Here is a 21,032-nt window from a genome sequence, read left to right on the forward strand (position 1 = left end):
TTTCTTTTTTTCTTTCTTTCTTTCTTCTCTTTTTTTTAAGCTTAGAGTTTCAGTACATTTACTTTCCTTGAAAGGCTCTTTGCTTAGCTGGCTCTTTAAAGGTTCCATCTGAAAAATCACACACCCCTGGGAAAATTTCCTTCACCATCCAACTGCATCTTGGTTATTCTCCATCACAGCTCTGGTCCATCTTTGCAGCATAAATCACATTTGTCAATGAATTTCATGACATAATTTTATGCCACTGAAGACAGATTTAAAGATAGGTAGTCAGTGTAGTTAGGTAAATCGGGTCTAATGTCGAGTAAAATCCAAAATGAAGGCCACATTGAGAATGGAGTCAGAGAAAAGCAGAACAACTCTTGGAATGTTAATGTCCCCCAAGGCCCAGAGGGGATCCCCAAGAAATGTTAATGAAACAGCTCCCAGCAAACTTGGAGATGCTAATCCAAAGGTCTTTCCTGCCCAGATTACTCCTTTGGCCCACCTGTGCCCCACACTTTGGGCCTTCGCACTTACATTCCATCACTGAAAAGTAACAAAACAGAGGACAGGAATGTGGGAGAGTTAAAAAAAAAGACCTTAGCTATAAAAAGGGAACACATTCTCCCTTCCATGGATTCCACCTCTTGGTTCCCCCTTCTTCCTCCAGGAGAAGTCTTTTCTTCTGTCCTTTAATAAAGCTTTTACTTTCCACTCTAACCTTGCCTCAGCATGCTTCTCTGATGTTATACTTCAACATTGGGGAAGCAAGGACTCATCACCGATAAACACCAGTAACAGCATGGCTTAGAATGTAATTGTTAAATGCATCATTATTCTTGGCTATTTGTAACACATGCTATTTTATTACTTTGTGTTCAACTTCAAGGCAGAGCCCTGCTGAATAATTCACATTAACTCCCATCATGGCCCAGTTCAGTATATGGTTTAACATTGCTCAAATTTGCTTTTTTTAGTTGTATATGGACACAATACCTTTATTTTATTTATTTACTTATTTTTTTTTGTGGTGCTGAGGATTGAACCAAGTGCCTCAGATGTGCTAGGCAAGCACTTTACCACTGGGCTACAACCACAGCCCTCAGATCTACTTTTTGAAAAACATCAACAGGTACAAGGATAAAGGTGGGTACACAAGAGCAAGAGAGGATGTAGCTAAGCAGAGTGAATTTCAAAAAAAGTCAGGGAGAAGGAAATGAGAGAAGTCAATATTGGAAGATAGCCATCTTAAGGTACTAAAAGCATGCACTTCCTCACAAAACATCTGACTACCCTTTCAGAAGATATTTCATGGGGAAAAAACAAAACAAAACTCTTGAAGCAGACATCAGCCGATGCCCCGCCTTCAGTGAGCCCCACCTACTCCTCGTCTTCACTCCCACCTTGAGTCAGCCCCCGGCAGTGACATCAGAAGTGGATGTGGCTCAGGGGGCGGCCCGAGGCACTGGAAAAGGAAGTGGTAGGGTGGTGGCTTCTTTTGCACCTACCACAATCTCTCTGGGCTCGCTGAGGGGCGGCTGTCTCCGAGGCTTCCTCGCGCTCTTTTTCTACTTCCCTCTACTGCACTGGCGACGGCGCTGCTCGTGCCGGGGTCTTTGGAAGTAATGGAAGCACCTCTCAACCTGGTAAGTGGCTCACAGGGTTGCGTCTACGGTGGATGCCTTTGCCTCAGTCGTCGGGTATAGTCCCCAGAGTGCAGGTAGACCCTTGATGCCAGGGGGCAGTCTTAGCAGTGACAGTCGCAGAGGCTAAGGGCCACCGGTAGGCCCTCAGTTCAGAGAGGCTCCGAGCAAGCCTCCTCAGAGTTTGCCTTCCTCTGAGATCGCGGGGAAGCTCCCAATGACTTCGGGTGCCCCCTGTTGCAGGGCCCCTGGCGAGGGGCTGCTGCCTCCTGGGGATGCCCTCTCCTCTGCTGCAGTGGGGGAGATGCCTCCAAGCGCCAGGTAGCAGCCACTCTGAAGCCTGGGAGGCACGGAATTTGGCTAGGACAGAAATGGTGTGTAATGCTGATTGTAAGTTTCAACACAGGGGGCCTGAGTCTAAGCTCCCCGACTTTGGAGAGGTAGAGTAAAACCCCTACCTCCAGTTTTTTTTTCACCTACTTACTGCATTAATTTGGGTTCATAAATAGTCTCTCTTCTCCCCGAATAAATTAGGGATAGCTGGGGGAAGAAAACAGGACCGTTCTGTTTTTAGCTCAGTTTCATCACTTTAGGCTCATAAAGTATAAAAGCTGTTTGTTGTTCTCAGAAAAAGTACTGGTAGTCTAAAGTCTTTTAAGCAATAAGAAACGGATCTTTTCAGACTGGCCTCTGCATCTGTGAGTTTTCTTTTTTTTAATGATAGCTTTATTGTTTTTTTTATTTTGAGAGAGAGAGAGAGAGAGAATTTTAATATTTATTTTTTAGTTTTTGGTGGACACAACATCTTTGTTTGTATGTGGTGCTGAGGATCGAACCCGGGCCGCACACATGCCAGGCAAGCACGCTACCACTTGAGCCACATCCCCAGCCCTGCATCTGTGAGTTTTCTAATCTAGGAGATATATAGTTATAGCTATAGATATAGATATAGATATAGATATCTATCTATAAAACTTAGAGCACCTAAAGTTGCAGACAGGACAAACTTTTTAGTCATGGGCTTGCAGTTCATTTGTGCTGGTGGAATTGGGAAAAAGGACTATGGAGAAATAATTTCTCACATTGGTCTTCTCAACCCTACTGTGTTGGAAGAGCCTTGAACTGGTTCACACTATATAGAGAAGCAATGGAGCCTGGTGGTTTAGGAAAATAGTTTCTGAAGCCAGACTGCTTGGGTAAATTCTGACTTTGTCACTTAATTGATGCCTAACCTGGGGCAAATTACTTGATCTCACTCTATTTCAGGTTTTTTGTTAGGGTTAAAGAAAGAAATAGGTGCAAACCACTTAGTACTGTATCTGATACATAGTAGAGTATGTATCACATACAGTATTATAATGAGACCATAAGCCCGTAACTTAAAGTCTCACTTACACAGTTTTGAATTTGGTGAGCTTTAAAGCCTAAGATTCTAACCAGTGGTTGTGGTTCAAAGTCACTGGTATCATCTAAAGTTATTATTCCAACTTAACTTTGCCAGGTTAGCTGTTCTGAGAAACTCTTCCAGTTTTATTACTTTGGCCCCTCTCCCATCCCTTCCCCCCTTTATTGTTTACCCTTAAAAACTTTGGACTACATTAGGGAGTTTTTTAAAGCCAGAAAACTGCCTTGTACCTCTCTTGTTTTAAGGTGACATAGTTTGCAATGAAACTTGGGTGACTCAATTCTGAAACTTAATAGGGCTATTAGAAATAATCAGCCATTTACAATGTGCTTCAAAGTTCAAGTGTCCTTGCAAAATGACCACTTGTTCAGTTCCAGTTAGCTTCACTTTATTTGGATACAGCCTGCTGCATAACCCCAGTCAGCTGCTCTACAGGTGTGTCATGGCTTAGGAGAAGACTGAAACTGGTGATTGTGGTAAAAATAAAGAACAGAGTCAGCAGTTTAGGAAAAATTAGTAGGGGCATGTAACCACTGAGCCACATCCTCAGCCCTTTTTTGTAATTTTATTTAGAGACAGGGTCAATATAAGTTGCTTAGGTCCTTGCTAAGTTGCTGAGGCCAGCTTTGAACTCAAGATCTCCTGCCTCAGCCTCCCCAGCCACTGGTATTACAGGCATGCTTCAGCATGCCAGGCTTGTGTTATCTTTTGAAAATAATTATATTTAAAAGATTAGCACAGTTTCATAATCCATAAAGTACGTGGCAAGTATCATGTTTGGCATCTTGAATTCTTAAATCATTTGCGATTTGAAAGATCTGATTTGTTACCTAGCTATTTATTGGAAGATAATAGTGGAATAGAGGTTGATATTTACTTGAAGGGTTTTAAAAATGAGCCAGGCTCTTGTGGCTCACACCTATAATTCCATCAGCTCTGGAGTTGGAGGTGGGAGCATAGGCAATTCAAAGGCAGCCTCTGCAGTTTAGTAAGGCCCTAAGCAATCTAGCAAGACGTTGTCTCAAAATAAAAAAAATAATAATAATAATAGCAGGGCATGGTGATGCACTCCTGTAATCCCTGCTGCTGGGCTTGGGGGGTTGAGGCAGGAGGATTGGGAGTTAAAAGTCAGTTAAAGCTAAGCAACTCATTGAGACCTGTCTCTAAATGGAATACAAAATAGGGCTCGGGATGTGGCTCAGTGGTTGTGTCCCTGCCTTTCATCCCCAGTACCTCCCAAAAATAAAAAGGATGTGGCTCAGTGGTTAAGTGCCCCTGTGTTCAGTCTCTGGTACCAAACAAAACAAATAATTGTGTTATTAAGTAAAATTGAGAGGCCTCTATCAAAATTATGCTAAACACATTCTAGTATTGTCCAAGTTCATTGTATAAGAACTTAGTATAGGATTATTATTACATGGATTTATAATCATATGTCCTCAGGGATCCTTGGGGTTTAGTAAGAACTTTTTCCCAGTTTTACAGATGAACCTACATTGAGAGAAATTAAGTAATTACTTAGGTATTGACCTAATATATTCTTGGGTACTGAGTAAAATATTGATCAAACTCATGCTTTGAATGCTTTTTTAGCAGTGCTTCTCTATTAATTTTCTCATTTTCATTTCACCTTGGCCCTTATCTATATTGAACTGTAGATCCTATGTCAGCATGTATTGCCTCTGCTGTAGTATTGATTTCTTTATGTTAGTTTTACAGTAAGGGCCCTAAGGCTTATTTCTCACAATTAAATTTTCTAAGATATGAAAGAATTTGAAATAGTCATTCCAATGTTTAACTAGAACAAGCTGGGAGTGGTGGTGCATACCTGTAACCCAGTAGCTTGGTAGGCTAAGGCAGGAGGATCACACATTTGACACCAGCCTTTGCAATTTAGTGATACTGTGTCTCAATGTTAAAAAGAAAAATGTCTGAGGGTAGTTCAGTGATAGAGTACTCCTGATTCAATCCCCAGTATTGCCAATACAAGGGAAATAAAGGGAATTTGTACAAATAATGCATCTTTCCCCAAAAAGTTGTTAAAAAAATAAATTTCAATTCCATTGAAGAAAAAATAGTCTTTCAACTTTGAATATGTTTGTTTCATCTAGTTATTATTATTATTTTTCCCCAAAGGGTTTACTCTCCTTTTTGTCAATATGGAAAGATTGTAACATAAAACTTCTTAGTGTCTATTTAGGCATTTCATTTCATACATTTAATTTTGGTATTGTGAGCCGGTAACATATGTTAAAACTTAATGTGAGATAAATGGTGCAAAGCACATTCCTGTAATCCAAGCAATTTGAGAGGTTGAGGTTTCTTGAGCTAGGCTTGATAATTTAGGGAGACCTTGTCTTATAATTTTAGAAAATTGGGAGAAATGACTAGTAGAATGTTTTTTAGTTTTCCAGTACTGGAAAAAAATTATGTGAGATTATTTCTATTTCTTGGTTTGTTTCCTTCCAGTTTGGGAGATGATGTAAGGTTTTAATTTACATATGACCATTGGTCATGATTTACTCACTTGTGCTGCAAAGGCAGGTCAAAGTGTTTCCTACATGTTTGTCTCTTAAGTGTTTGGAATGTTTCTTGAGTAACTGAACTTCCCCCCAGAGTAGTCAGTTCTCTCTTTATTTGAGGTAAATGAATCCACTTGCTTTTGAGATTCTAATCCAAGAAAAATAATTATATGATGGTCCAAGGAGGAATAGCCTTGTATTTTCCTGGAGTCTTTATGACTTTATTATATTATATGCAGTGACATTTTTAAGGTAAAGAGGGCTATTTGAATCCTTTCCTTGTTGCCCTGAAAATATTAGGGAAAATTAACCTCCTGGCACAAGTGAGGCTGGGCTTAATGGAAATACTCTAGGAAAAGGCAGTGGAGCACTAAAATATGTCCAGCAATTACTAAGTGATGGGATTAGCATTATGTAGATTATTTATCTTGTCTTCCTAATAGCTATATGATATATTTCACATTTTACAGATGAAAACATTAAAATTTAGAGTGGATAGTGATTGTGAGATTGAAACCACTACTCCTGACTTGAATATCTTAAATGTAATTTTTAGTAGTCCTTTCAGTGCTTACTGGTTGTAGATAATGCTTGCTAGTTTTCTGTAGGTAACTCTATTGATTAATAAAGGAAGGTGGAAGTGGATGACTCCCAACAGACAACCCTACTATAAAGTCAGGAGTATGGTATATTTTCCTCTGTGGACTTTTTGGCATTTTGGTTTTTTTCATTTGTCTTTACAGCTTTCCCCTAAATTAACTAATAAATTGAAGGTTATAGAAGATGATACTGTTTTCCTTTGGGTAAGAGTGCAGTGTGGAATGTATATTTTAAAAGTGGCCTATAGCCAGGTGCACATTCTTGTAAATCCCAGTAATTTGGGATGCTAAGGTAGGAAAATTCTAGATTCTAGACCACCCTCAGCAAATTTTGAGACCGTATCTCAAAATTTAAAAAGATAGTGAAAAGAGTTGGGGCTGTAGCTCAGTGGTAAAGTGCTTCTGGGTCCAATCCTCAGTTGCAAAAACAAAGCTGGTAGAGGTAGAAAGAAAATATTTGTTAGAGAGATCAGCCACTTAGTAACAGGTTATATTTGCTAGGTTTTGTTGGTTGCAAATGATGAAAACCCATTTGAAATCAGCTTAAGCAAAAAGAGATGATTTATTGGACTCTAAACAAAGGAGCAGAAAAAGCAGGGGTATAGTATACATGAGTCTAAGAACATAGGGAGCCTCAGATTCAGACAGGAGTCTCTGACTCTTTAGGCTGACTGCTTCACTTCTCTTTACAGATATGTTTCTACCTGTCTTTCCAAGTTTCTGAATGTCACATTATTTACAACCTCTTGAGACATTATTAACTTAGTATCTGATTCTAAGATTGAAATTTGGAGGCTGGGGATGTAACTCAGTTTGTAGAGTCCTTGCCTCTCATGCACAAGGCCCTGAGTTCAATCTCTAGCACCACATAAAACAAACAAAAAATACCCAACAAAAATCTGGATGGGATTCTGTATGTGTCTAGTGGACAAGGCAATATGATTACTGTAACATAGGAGTCATGGATTATAAAAAATTTCATAATTTTTACTTTGAAATAACAGAAATTTTCACATGTACTACTTTTCTTTTTTTCTTTCTTTTCTTTTTTTCTTTTTTTTTTTTTTTTTGAGATTGGGCCTTTCTACATTCCTGAGACTTGAATTACAGTCCTGCCTCAACTGGGAATACAGGTTTTCGTCATTACACCATAGCTACTTTTAATGACTTGACTCTATTAAGAACAGTATTTAAGGAGATCAGTTTTAAAATGGGAAATCTTAATGATTCTTTTAAAAATAAGAAAATTACTACCAAAATAGGTTTCCTGCAGTATCTTTAATTATTAAAATATGAACTTTAATGTACTCTGTTGTCACTTTTTTGAGGAGGGGGTACAGGGGATTGAACCCAGTGGTGTTTTCCATGGAGCCATATCCTTGGTCTTTTTAAAATATTTTATTTAGAGACAGGATTTCCCTGAGTTTCTTTGGGCCTTGCTAAATTGCTGAGCCTGGCTTTGAACTCGGATCCTCTTGCCTCAGCCTCCTGCACTCTTGTGATTACACATGTGCACCGCATCACCCAGAGGTTTTTATTTTTTGTTTATTTTTTATTTTGATTACTGGAGATTAACTCCAGGGCACTCACCCACTGAGCCACATCCCCAGCCCTGTTTTGTAATTTATTTAGAGAAAGGGTCTCACTGAGTGCCTTACCATTGCTGAGGCTGGCTCTGAATTTGTGATCCTTCTGCTTCAGCCTCCCTAACCTTTGGGATTATAGGCATGTGCCACCATGTCTGGCTTATTTTTTAACTACCCCCCCAGTTTTTAAACAGGATTCTCTTAAATTGCTTAGGGCCTCTCTAAATTTTGGAGGCTGATCATAAACTTGTGCCCCTCCTGTCTCAGCCTGCCAAGTCACTGGGATTACAGGTGTGTCCCACTGTTCATTATCAACCTCTTGGTGATATATAAAAAAAAAAAAACAACAAAAAAAAACTCCACTTTCATTGTCTATAATGGTACTTAGTATAACAAACCATTTAGGGGGTGCTAATTAGTTTAATTTTCACAATAACTCTCATTTTATAGATAAGAAAATTGAAACAGATAGTTAAAGCCAAGTTCATGTGTTTATAAAAGTGTTCAAGCTGAGAGTTGGAACATCGGCTCTACCCTGTCTGCACTTGGTAGATGTTTAATAAGAATTTAATAGTAACTACTTTAAAAAAAGGAATTTGCTGTGGTTTGAAATAACCTAAATTGATGAGTGTGTTTATTAGAAAATTTTATATCTGAGACTATAGTGAGAGGTAAATCCTGAATGGGCAGAGTTAGAGATTAGATTTTTCCATGGAGAAGTTTTAGGGAAGATGGGAGAGCTGAGAAGTCCTGACTTCACCTATTGGGAGCTTTTTGTTCTTGTTCAGAAATTCAAGTAACCATTTATTTTGTCATCAGAGCTTGAAGTTTAATTATGGAGGCACACAAATATCCATATCACAAGGGAGAAAATGATTGGAGTCCCCAAAGGCACAAAGATCATAGAGACAGCATTGGAGTGCAGTGATCTCTAATACCATCTTGTTTTTGCTTCTTAAAATGTGTCTGTGAGCCAGCAGCTATAAAACTAGCTATATACCTTTGTAAAATCTTAAGCCTTATTCCAAACCTAATGACCCAGAATTTACATCTTTACCTAGTTCTCATGATTTGAATTCCATTTAAAACTTCAGGACCATGAATCTAGTCCAATTCCATCATTTTATAGGTCAGCAAATGAGCTCTGAAGGTTGGAATAAATTAACTGTTTCAGTGGGAGAGCAAGAATTTGATACCAGAGCCCCTGATTCTTGGTAGGGATAGGTCTACACTGTTCCACTCCTAGTTATGATCGTCTGTGGGGTTTCAAGGAAAAGCCTTAACAATAATATTAGAATATATTCATTAGAAAAATAATGTTAATCATAACTTCTTGTATCTAATAGTTTTCTTCATTACGTATATTCTCTTTCCCCAGAGCCTGTCATTTCTAGGTTCCTGAAAACATTTATGTGTTTTGAACATATTTTTGCTTAGTCTGACTCTGTGGTTAAAATTCATACAATAGCCAGACATGATGGCACATGCCTATAATCTCAGTAATTTAGGAGGCATAGACCAGAGGATCACAACTTACTGAGGCCCTAAAACAAATTAGCAAGGCCCTGACATAAAACTTTAAAAGGACTAGAGGATGTGGCTCAGAGGTAAAGTGCTTCTGGGTTTGATCCCTAGTACCATGAAAATATATATATAAATAAAAGGCCAGTATTGCTTATTTAATCTGTTTACCTTTAAATGTGGGGATCCTTAAGTCATTTGCTTATAGAATTTTGTAGTTTTCCTTTGTTCTTTTGGTGAGTTGTATCTGATTAAAAAAAAAATCACTTTAATACTGGTATTGGTATCATAGTGCCTCAAGTGCAAACATTTTTCTTTAATTTCTTAAATGGTACCAGGAATTGAACCCAGTGGTACTTTAGCACTGAACTACATCCCCAGTTCCTTTTATTTTTTAGAAATAGCATCTCATTAAGTTTCTGAGGCTGATCTTGAGCTTGTTTTTCTTCTGCCTCAGCCTCCTGATGAGCTAGGATTATAGAAAAATACCACCATGCCCAGTACAGATTTCTCATTTCTGAGACAAATAGCAGCTTTATGTTGAAATGGAAGAATTAAGTGATAATAATAAAAGTTAAATTTTACCATATGATAAGTGGTTCTCTGATAATAGTTTTTTTAAAAAATTATTATTTTTATTTATATATGACAACAGAATGCATTATAGTTTTTGTTACACATATAGAGCACAATTTTTCATATCTCTGGTTGTATACAAAGTATATTCACATCAGTTTGTGTCTTCATACATGTACTTTGGATAATAATGACCATCACATTCCACCATCATTTGTAACTCCATGCCCTCTCCCTTCCCCTCCAAGCCCTCTGCCCTATCTGGAGTTTGTCTATTCATTCCATGCTCCCTCTCCCTACCCTAAGACTAGTGGAATTGTCTATGAAATAACTCTTATTTTGAAAGAAGTTTGAAAAATTAAAAAAAAAACATTTTGAGTAACAGACTATAATTGTGACTCTTTCTAGTTAACCTCTGGAGTTGAAGAATGTAGGTCAATGAAGAGCTTCATGTTAACTGAAAGAGGGTTTATTTAGATGCAGTAGTTTTAGGTTCTATCTACTCTTTTCATAGATCCTGATATAGATACAGCTGTAATGATGATTTGAGGTGTGACAACAAATAGTATCATTTATCTTGTTAGAAGGTTGGTTTGTTTGGGGGGCAGTTGCTAGTGATAGAACCCAAAGCCTTACAGTAAGTAGGTATTCCAACTCAACCTCTATTGTTGTTTTCTAAAGTCATGTCTTGTACTTAATAGTAATGTATAGATGTTTGTCTTCTAGGCTTATCAGCAGAGCAGACGAGCAGACCGTTTATTAGCTGCAGGTAAATATGAAGAGGCTATTTCTTGTCACAAGAAGGCTGCGGGTAAGTTGTCTTTTTAAGAAATATTGATTGTAAAAATGAAGAGCAATTTGTTTTTCCCAGTATCTCTGACCACTTTATTTAGAATGGAAATCACAACAGTAGTGTTTGTTGTCCTGCATATGCATGTTAGATCATTTCTGCTGATCATCCAGAAAATTAGCTTAAGAGTAATTTTCAAATATGATGGATTTCCCAGCTTCTCCTAAACCAGTCTTCTGTCTGAAATATGAAGATGGTATAAATGGCACCTTGGTATATAGTTCTTATACACAGCTGTGTTCCTAAAGACTTATGAGCCAATTGCAAGAAGTCTGCCAATTCATAGTAAATATTGTTTGAAGGAGTCTGAATTTCAAATACTTGACATTTGTGCTGCAAGATGGGCACATGGCAGGTACCACATAAATCTGTATATTTTATGGTGAGTTTTATGGGGGGTTTTGTACAATATTAACTCTTATGAATTCAGTATTGTTAAGTCTTTCCTAAACAATATTTTGTTATCCATTGAATTATTAAATTTTAGTCATTACAAAAGCAACATATTGTTTAACTATTTAAGTCATGTTACATATGAGTTCCATAAGCACACATCCATAATGCCAGCAATTTGTTAGACTGAGGGAGGATGGTTGCAAGTTCCTGGCCAGCCTGAGCAACATGGCAAGGCCCTAAGCAACTTCAACCCTGTCTCAAAATAAACATTAAGAAAGCACTGGGGGGCTGGAGATGTGGCTCAGCGGTAGCGCGCTCACCTGGCATGCATGTGGCCCAGGTTCGATCCTCAGCACCACATACAAACAAAGATGTTGTGTCCGCCAATAACTAAAAAATAAAATATTAAAATTCTCTCTCTTTCTCTCTCTCTCTTTTAAAAAAAGAAAGCACTGGAGAAGTAGCTCAGTGGTTGAGATGCTTCTGGGTTCACTTCCCAGTACCAAAATAACAAAAACAAAACCAAAGATTCCAGCTAACTGAATAAATAAAGGGAAAATCTTGCATTCCTCTTAATCTGATATTTGAATAATTGAAACTGCTGTAGGGCTTCAAATATCACCCTGACCTGGTCTAAATTCTGTGACATTCTTAGGTTAGAAAAGATGATAGCTTATTAAATCATTAGCTTTAAATCATGAAGATAGAACTTAATGTGATTAGTAAATCCAACTAGGCTGATTTGGAGTATAGACTTGGTTTTATGGCCCGGTGGTAGCACACTCCTGGCATGTGTGCGGCACTGGGTTTGATCCTTGGCACCACATTAAAATAAATAAGTAAAATAAAGGTATTGTGTCCACCTAAAATTAAAAAAAATATTTTAAAAAATAGCCATGAATTAGAGTTGCAAAATTGATGTGTTGGAATGAGCTCATTGTATTCTAAATTGACTTATTCACAATAGGTTTTTTTTTGTTTATTTTGATACCTGGGATGGAAGTTGCCTATGAACCACTGAGCCACATCCCCATCCTTTTTTATATTTTGAGCTAGAGTCTCCCTGAGTTGCTTAGGGCCTCACTAAGTTGCTGGGACTGGCTTTGAACTTGTGAGCCTCCTGTCTCAGCCTCCCGAGTCTCTGGGATTATAGGCATGCACTACCATGCCTTGCTGGAAGAAGTAGTAGGTTCTTCAGATTTTCTTAGTTCCTGTCCCCATCATTTCTTAATATCTACTTTAAATATTTGCCTTGTTTCCTATTTGGAGGAAGCAGTTTAATCAGAATTGTTAGTTTTCTTTTTTCCTGAGATGCCTATTCTTTTACCAAATTTCTCTTGGTGAGCATTTGTTCCTGTTTTGAATTTGTGGAGGAAATCTATGACCATGCAATCAGATTGAGTTTTTTTTTTATCCTTCTAAAATAACCTTTAAAAATTTCAAATAGAAAACAGGTATGTGGCACATGCTTGTATTCCCAGTGATTTCGGTGGCTGAGCCGAGGATTGCAAATTCAAATCCAGCCTCAGCAACTTAGGAAGGCCCTAGGTAAATTAGCAAGGCCCTGTATCAAAATTAAAAATTAAAATGCTGCGGATGTGGCTCAATGGTTAAGTGCCTCAGATTTCAATATCTTATACCCCATGTGGCCCCTGCCCCAATTCCCAGTTATGAGATTTATTTATTTATTTATTTATTTATTTATTACTTAGGAGTTAACCTAGGGGCACTTCATCACTTGGTTACATCCTTAGCCATTGTTTAAATTGAAACAGGGTTTCACAGAGTTTCTTAGGGCCTTATACTAAAATGCTGAGGCTAACTTTGAACTCCTGATTCTCCTGCCTCAGCCTCCCTAGCTGGTGGAATTATAAGTATGCACTGCTGCATTATACTGTTTTTAGGCGCTACAAAGGGAGGCATTTCTTGAGTTTTGCAAAAGCTATTCTATTTGATAAGAAAGTAGATAAAACAGCTGATGCTGTGGCATACTGCTGTAATTCCAGCAGCTCATGAGGCTGAGATAGAAGGATTGTGAGTTCAAAGTCAGCTTCAGCAAAAGTGAGGCCCTAAGCAACTCAGCAAGGCCTTTTCTCTAAATAAAATAAAAATAAGAGCTGGGGATGTGATTCAGTAGTTAAGTGCCCTTTGGTTTAATACCTGGTACCAAAAAAAAAGGAGTGGATAAATCAAAGTGTAGTTCAGACAAGGAGAAAAAATTTATGCAGGTAGATGGTAATAACTAAAAAAATTCATCCACAATGTATCTGAACAGTTGAAGAGCAGATAGAACATCTCAACAGATTTAAATGTTAATGAAGAAAAATACACAAGCTATGCAAAATTAATACAGAAAAAAAAAGACGAGAACAAAGTGAAGGAAAATGTAAATCTGGCATGTAAGGCTCGATCAAAACTATAATCACCTAGTTTTCTTTGGACAAGGAATGTCTAATTAATTTGCTTCTTAGGAATGGTAGAACCTAGCAGACATTTCTAAGCATGAAATTGGAAAATCATTAAAATACAAATAAAGATCAGGCAGAAAGCAGTGTCTTGTATCTGCAGAAGGGGAAAAAGAGACTTAATATAGGAATGAGGCATACCAAAAAGTTTATAGTAAACAAAATATAAGAAATAGATCCACTATTAATGTTATTTATACCCCATCTTGTTCAAAAACATATTTAAAATGTCTCACAGAGAAACAAAATGAAATACAGAATGTATGTAAAAATAAGTAAATGAAGAAATCCATAGAAGCACAAAATGAAAAACAGATTGATATTATAAACCTCAAAATGTACCATGAGTTTAAATATTTATAGAACTTATGATTAGTTCTTTGTGTTTGACATTGTCAAAATTCCTGATAAAATCAATGTAGAAGGAGAAAAAGTTTTTCTCCTTCTACATTGATTTTAGAAGGAGAAAAATTTTTCTTAACAATTTCAGAGTTTTAAGTTCATGGTCATTCAGACCCATCGTTTTTTTTTTTTTTTTTTGTCACGTGACTTGGGTGGCTAAGTAAGATTGCAAATTCAAATCCAGCCTCACCAACTGAGGAAGGCCCTAGGTAAATTAACAAGGCCCTGTATCAAAATTAATGGTTGGAAGGCAGAACTTAATGGTAGGGAGTGTAGTGAAGAAAACTGCTCATCTCATGGCCTTGAGAAGCAGAGGGAGAGGAAGGAGATGTGGCCAGTATCCCCTTCAAGGTCATGCCTTCCATGGCCTAACTTCCTTCTGTTACACATCCCCTTCCACAGAGTTTGTAACTTCCCTACCCATAATGCTATCAGTTGGGGATCAAACCATCAATACATGAGCCTTCAAGGGGGCATTCAAGTTCTAAACCATAACATTCTGCTGCTGGCCCTCAGAAGCTTATGTCCATCTCATGAAACAAAATGCATTTATTCTATTTTAAAGAGTCTCTAAAGTCTTAACAGTTCCTTTATTACTCAAATGTCCAAATCTGAAGTCTACTCTGAGACTCAAGGCAAACTTGGTTGTGAGCCACTGGAATATTTAACAAGTTATATACTTGTAACATTCAGTAGCATAGGATAGACATTCCCATTCCAAATGTGAGGAATAGGACCACAGAAAGAAGAAAAGGATTTGACCAAATCAAGATAGAAACCCAGCAGGGCAAATACTGAGTTCTGTAGCTTCTTGTGCTGCTTTTGAGAAACAGTGATATGATGTGAACTCCAAAGGGTTTAGGCAGTCCTGTTTCTGTCTTTGCCAACTGTAGTGCATGTGGCCACTCACTTTGGCTGGCTCTACTCTGCCTGTGACTTCCCTCGGCAGGCATTCTACATTCCTGGCATCTCTGACTTACTGGGGTCTCCATTGCATCTTTAGCTTCATTCTCACAGCTTCACACATTGCCTTCTCAGAGGCTACTTGGAAGAAGCTTTGACTGTCCTATGCTGATTGAAGTCTTGACAGGATCCCCCAGGACCCCATGTAATAACTCCTGTATTCTTCATGTTTGCAAAAGCACCATTGTATGGATGACAAAGTCTGCTACCAGCTGGAGCAGTAGATGGCCTGCTTCAACAACAGCTATGACAGACTCTGATTCATTTGAAAGATGAACACAAGGAAAACAATTCCCTGGATCTGTGGTAGTAGGGCTCCTCTGGGCTCTCTTATCAAACAGAAATTTTTGACTCTATGATGGGTCTTGCTGATTCCTGAGGTGCAAAGTCCTTAGCTTCTTTTTAATGGGATTGATCTCTTTAGCAGTGGTACCTTACGTGGCCACAACTTTAAAAGTTCTACTTTTCTGTCTAAACTAAAGTTTTTCAAATCTCTATTTTCTCTTTTTTTATTCCCATTCTCAATGATATATTAATTGAAAGCTAAACACAGACCACTGCCTTAAAATTTCCTCCACCAAGTTAATTAGTCCATCTCTTTCAAATTCAGCCTCAAAGAATCTTGGCATACATAAAATGAATACTAGTTCTTTTCCAGAATGTAACATGAATGGCTTCTAGCCCAGTTCTCAATAGGGTCCTTATTTCTGTTTGAAACCTCATGAGCTTGGCCTTTAGTTTACACATTCTTATCAACATTCTGGTCTTCTGAGTTCCCACAAGAATTGCACTTTAAACTCTGTTTACAACATTACAAGCTTTCTGTAGTCAACATCTCTAAGCCATGACACCTCCTCCATCTCAATTTAAAAGATTTCTCAGCCACTATCAGGTATAGTGATAGCAAAGACTTTGCTGCTTTTTGTTACCAAATTTTTGTTGTAGATTTTCATAACTGAGAGATTCAACTTGAAAGGAGGAAAGGTTTCATGGGTTCATTGTTTAAGTTTATGTTTTTTATTAGCCCTGTTGTTTTGGGACCTGTGGCAAGGTAGAACATCATGGTGAAATATGTGGTAGAGCAAAGCTGCTCACTTCATGGTAATGGAAAGCAGAGAGGGAAAGGGGATGGGGACACATATGCCTTTCACATCAAACCCTGAGTCACCCAATTTCCTTTAACTAAGCTCTACCTTTTACACATTCCAATACCTTCCCATGGTGCCAATAGCTGGGGAACAAACCTTCAACACTTGCGCTTGCTTCCTGGGGCATTTAAGTTTCAAACCATAGCAGACTCCTAGCAATCTACTAAAAGAGGGAAAGTTAGGATGTACCTAACTAATTAAGTCACCCAGAGATTGATCCTGAGGACAGAGAGTTGTGGTTATTGTTGTTTTTGGTACCTGGGATTGAACTCGGGGTACTTACCCACTGAGCAACATTCCTAGCCCTTTTTTATTTTTAGAGACAGGGGCTTGCTAAGTTGATGAAGCTGGCTGTGGACTTCAGATCCTATGCATCAGCTTCCTGAACTGCTGGGATTATAGGTGCTTGTCACTGCACCTGGTCTGAAAGGTTTTTTTTAGGGTAGCTGGGGCAAATATCCATGGGGCATACATCTTAGTTTAAGAAAAGGTTTATTGACAGAGAATATCTATTAGACTGCCCTTCTGTAAGGTGCTGCAGCCTACTGGAAAAAAATGTCTTTTAAATGTATAGTCAGGTACAAGGGAGTAGTTTAAAAACACTGTGATTGTTATTTGGTACCATTGCTATAGTTTTAATAGTTAGGGAGTCTTTGGGGGTGAGCCTAAAAGGAAGGTCATGCTTGATTGCCAGGTGCTAATTTTCAAAATGGGAGTTATTTTGGACTAAATACCTAACAGGTTCTTGTTAATTTGTTTTAAGTACTGGGAATTGAACCCAGCCAGGTGTGCTTTACCACTGAGCAATATCTCCAGCTATTTTTATATTTTTTGAGACAAAGTCTAAGTTGTCTAGGCTTGCCTCAGACTTCCAATCCTCCTGCCTCAGCCTTCTGAGTTGCTGGGATTACAGGTATACACTACTATACCTGCCTGGTTCTTATTACTTTTTAATCCTTCCTAAACATTATTTTTCAAATGAAATCATCTTCAGTTCTTTAATTGTAAAATCTGTAAGGTTTCTGTTTTTGTTTGATGGTGGGGATCAAATGTAGGTCTTTACATGCTAGGCAAGTACTCTACCACTCAGCCACATCCCCAGCCCTTCCATAGGGATTTTAAAGCATAGAACCTGCCAGTTAAGGTATCAAATGCCTGTAATCCCAGAGACTGGGGAAGCTGAGGCAGGGGGATCACAAGTTCCAGGCCAATCACAGAAATTTAGCAAGACTCTATCTCAAAGTATAAAGGGCTATGGATGTATCTCAGTGGAAGAGCTCTATCCCTTGTTTAGTCACTGGGATCATTCAACAGTATTGAAACAAAAAAAGTCCCTCCAAAACCTAATCATAGCATTACTGCTTGTAAGATCATTTTTTTTCTGTATGAGAAGTATTAAAACTTCTTTTACCTGGTAATTATAGAATGATACTCATATATTAATGTTCCTCTTTTTTTGGCCAGCATATCTTTCTGATGCTATGAAGCTGACCAAGTCTGAGCAGGTAAGACATGTTCTTAAGGTTTACAGAAAAATTTTTAAAATATTTTTTAATGGAGACTTGAATTATGTGTAAAAAAAAAAGCATTTTACCCCTTTTTAAGTTCTTTGATTGTAAAATCTGCAGGGTTTCTGTTTTTGTTTGATGGTGGGGCATCAAATGTAGGTCTTTAAGTGCTATATTAGAAATGTGTAAAATGTGAAAACTAAGTGAACTGTTGATATAATGGCATACAGAAACAAGCTTCTCCCCCAACCTCATTCCTGTTCTTTTAGACATGCCAAAACTTGCATCCTGTTAGTAGCTCATATTTGACCATTGTTGGGCTGTTTGTTTTAGTGCCTGGTATTGAACCCAGAGGCGCTTAACCACTAAGCCATATCCCCAGCTCTTTTTATTTTTTTATTTAGAGACCAGGTCTTGCTAAGTTGTTGTGGCCTCCCTAAGTTGCTGTGGCTCGCTTTAAAACTGTGGTCCTCCTGCCTCAGGCTCCTGAGCTGCTGGGATTGAAGGTGTGCACCACCATGCCTGGATCCAATTGGATAAATCTGCTTATTGAAGAGTTTTTAAATATGAAGTCTCCCATTTGTTTGTTTTTGAATTCTTAGACAATTTTTTTTCTTTATTTTTGACTTCCTTCCTCCCTGTACTGGTGATTGAACCTAGGGGATGCTCTACCTGTGGACCACATCCTTCCAGCCTTTTTATTTATTTTTATTTTGTGACCAGGGTCTGGTTAAGTTTCCCAAGTTTGCTTTAAACTTTTGATCTTTCTAAGCCTCCCAAGTGGTTGAAATTACAGGCTTCTTGTACCACTATGCCACCTGCCTTACGTTAAAAAGTTCTTAACTTCAAAATATGTGTCACCAGTGACTTTATTTCTTATGCTAGAGGAAGGCTTGTTGAGGTTTAAAAAATACCTTTATCTAAATACCTTTTTTTTTTTTTAACAGTGGTCTGAGTTGAATTCAGGGCATTATACATGCTAGACAGGTGCTCTACCATTGAGCTACATCACCAACCCTATTTTAAATTTTGAGACAGGGTCTTGGTAAGTTCCCCAGGCTAGTCTTAAATTTGTGATTCTCCTGCCTTAGCCTCCTAAGTAGCAGGGGTTATAAACATGTGCCACCAAACCTGGCTTCTGATTTCTTGATTGTAAAATGTCAGGTACCTAGGAAGTACTTAGTACCTATATGTCTAATTGAAATAAGGAGATAATTTCTGAGAGGGATATCAGTGGCAGGAAAAACCCACTTACGTCTTAACACTGAATCATAGGATATTTAACTTTGTGTCTTTGATACTATAGAACCTGCTATTAGTATCTGCCTGCATTGAGCTTTCTAAATCTCTGTTAACAGGAAGACTTTTCATTTTGGCTACTATAGAATGGAGTTCTAAAGAGAAAGGATTTCTCCAATTCTAAGATGATTACAAATGGCATGGCATTGCAGATGGAGGAAGTGTAAGGCACAGTCAGAAAAAGTCTGAATTATTGAGATTAGGATTTTAACTTAATGAAAGGTGCTTTCACTTAAGTAAAAAAATACAAAATTCTCTAATTTATGTTATTTTGATATTATTATTGAATCTTTACTAAATTGCAAACAGTATAAAAATTTTAAGTGTTAAGTCAGAAAGGCTCTTGGAATAGCATATATTAACAGTAAAAAAGACTTCCAATATTAAATTCTGCAAATTGTAATTTTCCTTTTGTGAAATAGGCTCATTTATCACTGGAATTGAAAAGGGATAGCCACATGAAACAGTCCCTCCTCATTCAGGAGAAGTGGAAAAGGGCAAAGTGTGAAGAACGATCAAAAGCTCAGAACACAGACAAGGATGTAGCTACCCAACTTCAGGCATCTCACAAACCCTCTGCTGAGGATGCAGAGGGTCAGAGTTTCCTTCTTTCCCCGAACTACAGCCCTTGTACAGAGAAACACCTTTCTGAAATTCATGGAGTCTTTGACAGAAATTCAGAAACACTATTATGTTTACTTCAGCAAAAGAGTGAGCCAACACAGCCATGTATTGGAAGCAAAGCCCTGAAGGATGATAAAACAATTATTGAGAACCAGGCAACCAAAATTGCAGATTTGAAAAGGCATGTGGAGTGCCTTGTGGCTGAGAATGAAAGATTAAGGAAAGAAAATAAAGTACTAAAAGCTGAAAAAGCAAGACTTGTAAAAGTTCCAGTAGATAAGGAGCTGAATGTGGATGCTGATTTTATAGAAAAGTCAGCATTATGGAGCTTGACACTACATTCAGACACTGCTACAGCTTCCTCAACCTGGCACAAATTTGCAGCAAATACTGGGAAAGCCAAGGATCCAATACCCAATCTTCCTTCCTTGGATTTTTCATCTCCACAACTTCCACTTATGGAGCTGTCTGAGGATTTTCTGAAAGGAATTATGAATAATTGAAATGGAATACTTTTGGAGAGATCAGAAGAAATACAGCAACACAGTTAATCCAAAAAATAAGAAAAAAATAAAAAAGGGAAAAACACATACAAGTAATTCCAGATGTGATTTACCATCTGGCTGATTGGCAGGAGCAGCATTGCCAGGATGTGAGAATCAGTCACTGTGAAATATATTGAGTAGCTGATCTACCCACCAGAGCTAATGGTTCCCACATGGCAGACAGTAAACTCTTGGAGATTCACTTTCTCCTGATGCAAAACAAATGGCTACCTAGAATAATTTTCTCAAGCACCAATTAATTTTCTTCAGAGTTAAAATGTTTAAAAGTGTATTATGTATAATTAATCTATAATTCCATGAATGATAATGTAAAACCTAAATAATATGGTGGCCTGAGAGCCTGCCATATATTTGAAACATGCTTTCTATCATGCATTGACTGTATGCATTTTGTTATGCACATTTTGTTTGTTTAAGTAAGGTGTATAGGATACACACTTTTCTAGATGAAACTACAAACCCACATTTTGCACTAATAACATAATGCTGACCTCAAGACTATCAGGAGAAATATTTAAATTTCCATTTTATGAAGAAAAGAACCAAATTATTAGTTATGCTTTTTTTAAAAAAATTAGCAGTTTACATAATTAATCAGGGTGCATTTTAAGTTCTAACTTTGTTATATAATGCATCACTTAAAAATACTAAGGAATGATCCTTTTTTTTTTAATGATGCATAAGTGGAAGTAATGCTAGTTGCCAGTATTTGATTGTAAGAAATCAATAAAGTAATTGTGTTTTATACCCTTGTTGACTGGTTGGTGGTTGAAAAGCAAACTGTGTGGCATCTGGATATTGTAAACTTTAAATAGGAATTTAAGCAGATGCTATCAAATTATTATTTTAGTGTGTTAAAGATTTTCCACTGTTTTGCAGTCCCTTTCCCCTTTAAAGGTGTTGAAGGAGAGTGTAGAATTTCCTGAGGAAATTTTGGGCAAAATCAAGTAAAAATCCCCAAGAGCTAAATGTTCCAA

General features: G+C 37.7%; 1 protein-coding gene across 1 annotated transcript; it reads left to right on the top strand.

The window, feature by feature from the left end:
- The first annotated feature begins 1,607 nt into the window (after positions 1–1,607).
- LOC144371409 (nuclear receptor-binding factor 2-like) lies at positions 1,608–20,755 on the top strand. Its single transcript, XM_078033735.1, has 5 exons — positions 1,608–1,628; positions 6,296–6,355; positions 10,561–10,645; positions 17,523–17,563; positions 19,288–20,755. Exons 1-5 carry the CDS (start codon positions 1,608–1,610, stop codon positions 19,990–19,992), a joined length of 912 nt encoding a protein of 303 aa, XP_077889861.1. The 3' UTR covers positions 19,993–20,755.
- The last annotated feature ends 277 nt before the right edge of the window (positions 20,756–21,032 follow it).

Source organism: Ictidomys tridecemlineatus, chromosome 16 (genome assembly GCF_052094955.1).
Source record: "Ictidomys tridecemlineatus isolate mIctTri1 chromosome 16, mIctTri1.hap1, whole genome shotgun sequence".
Taxonomy (NCBI): Eukaryota; Metazoa; Chordata; class Mammalia; order Rodentia; family Sciuridae; genus Ictidomys; species Ictidomys tridecemlineatus.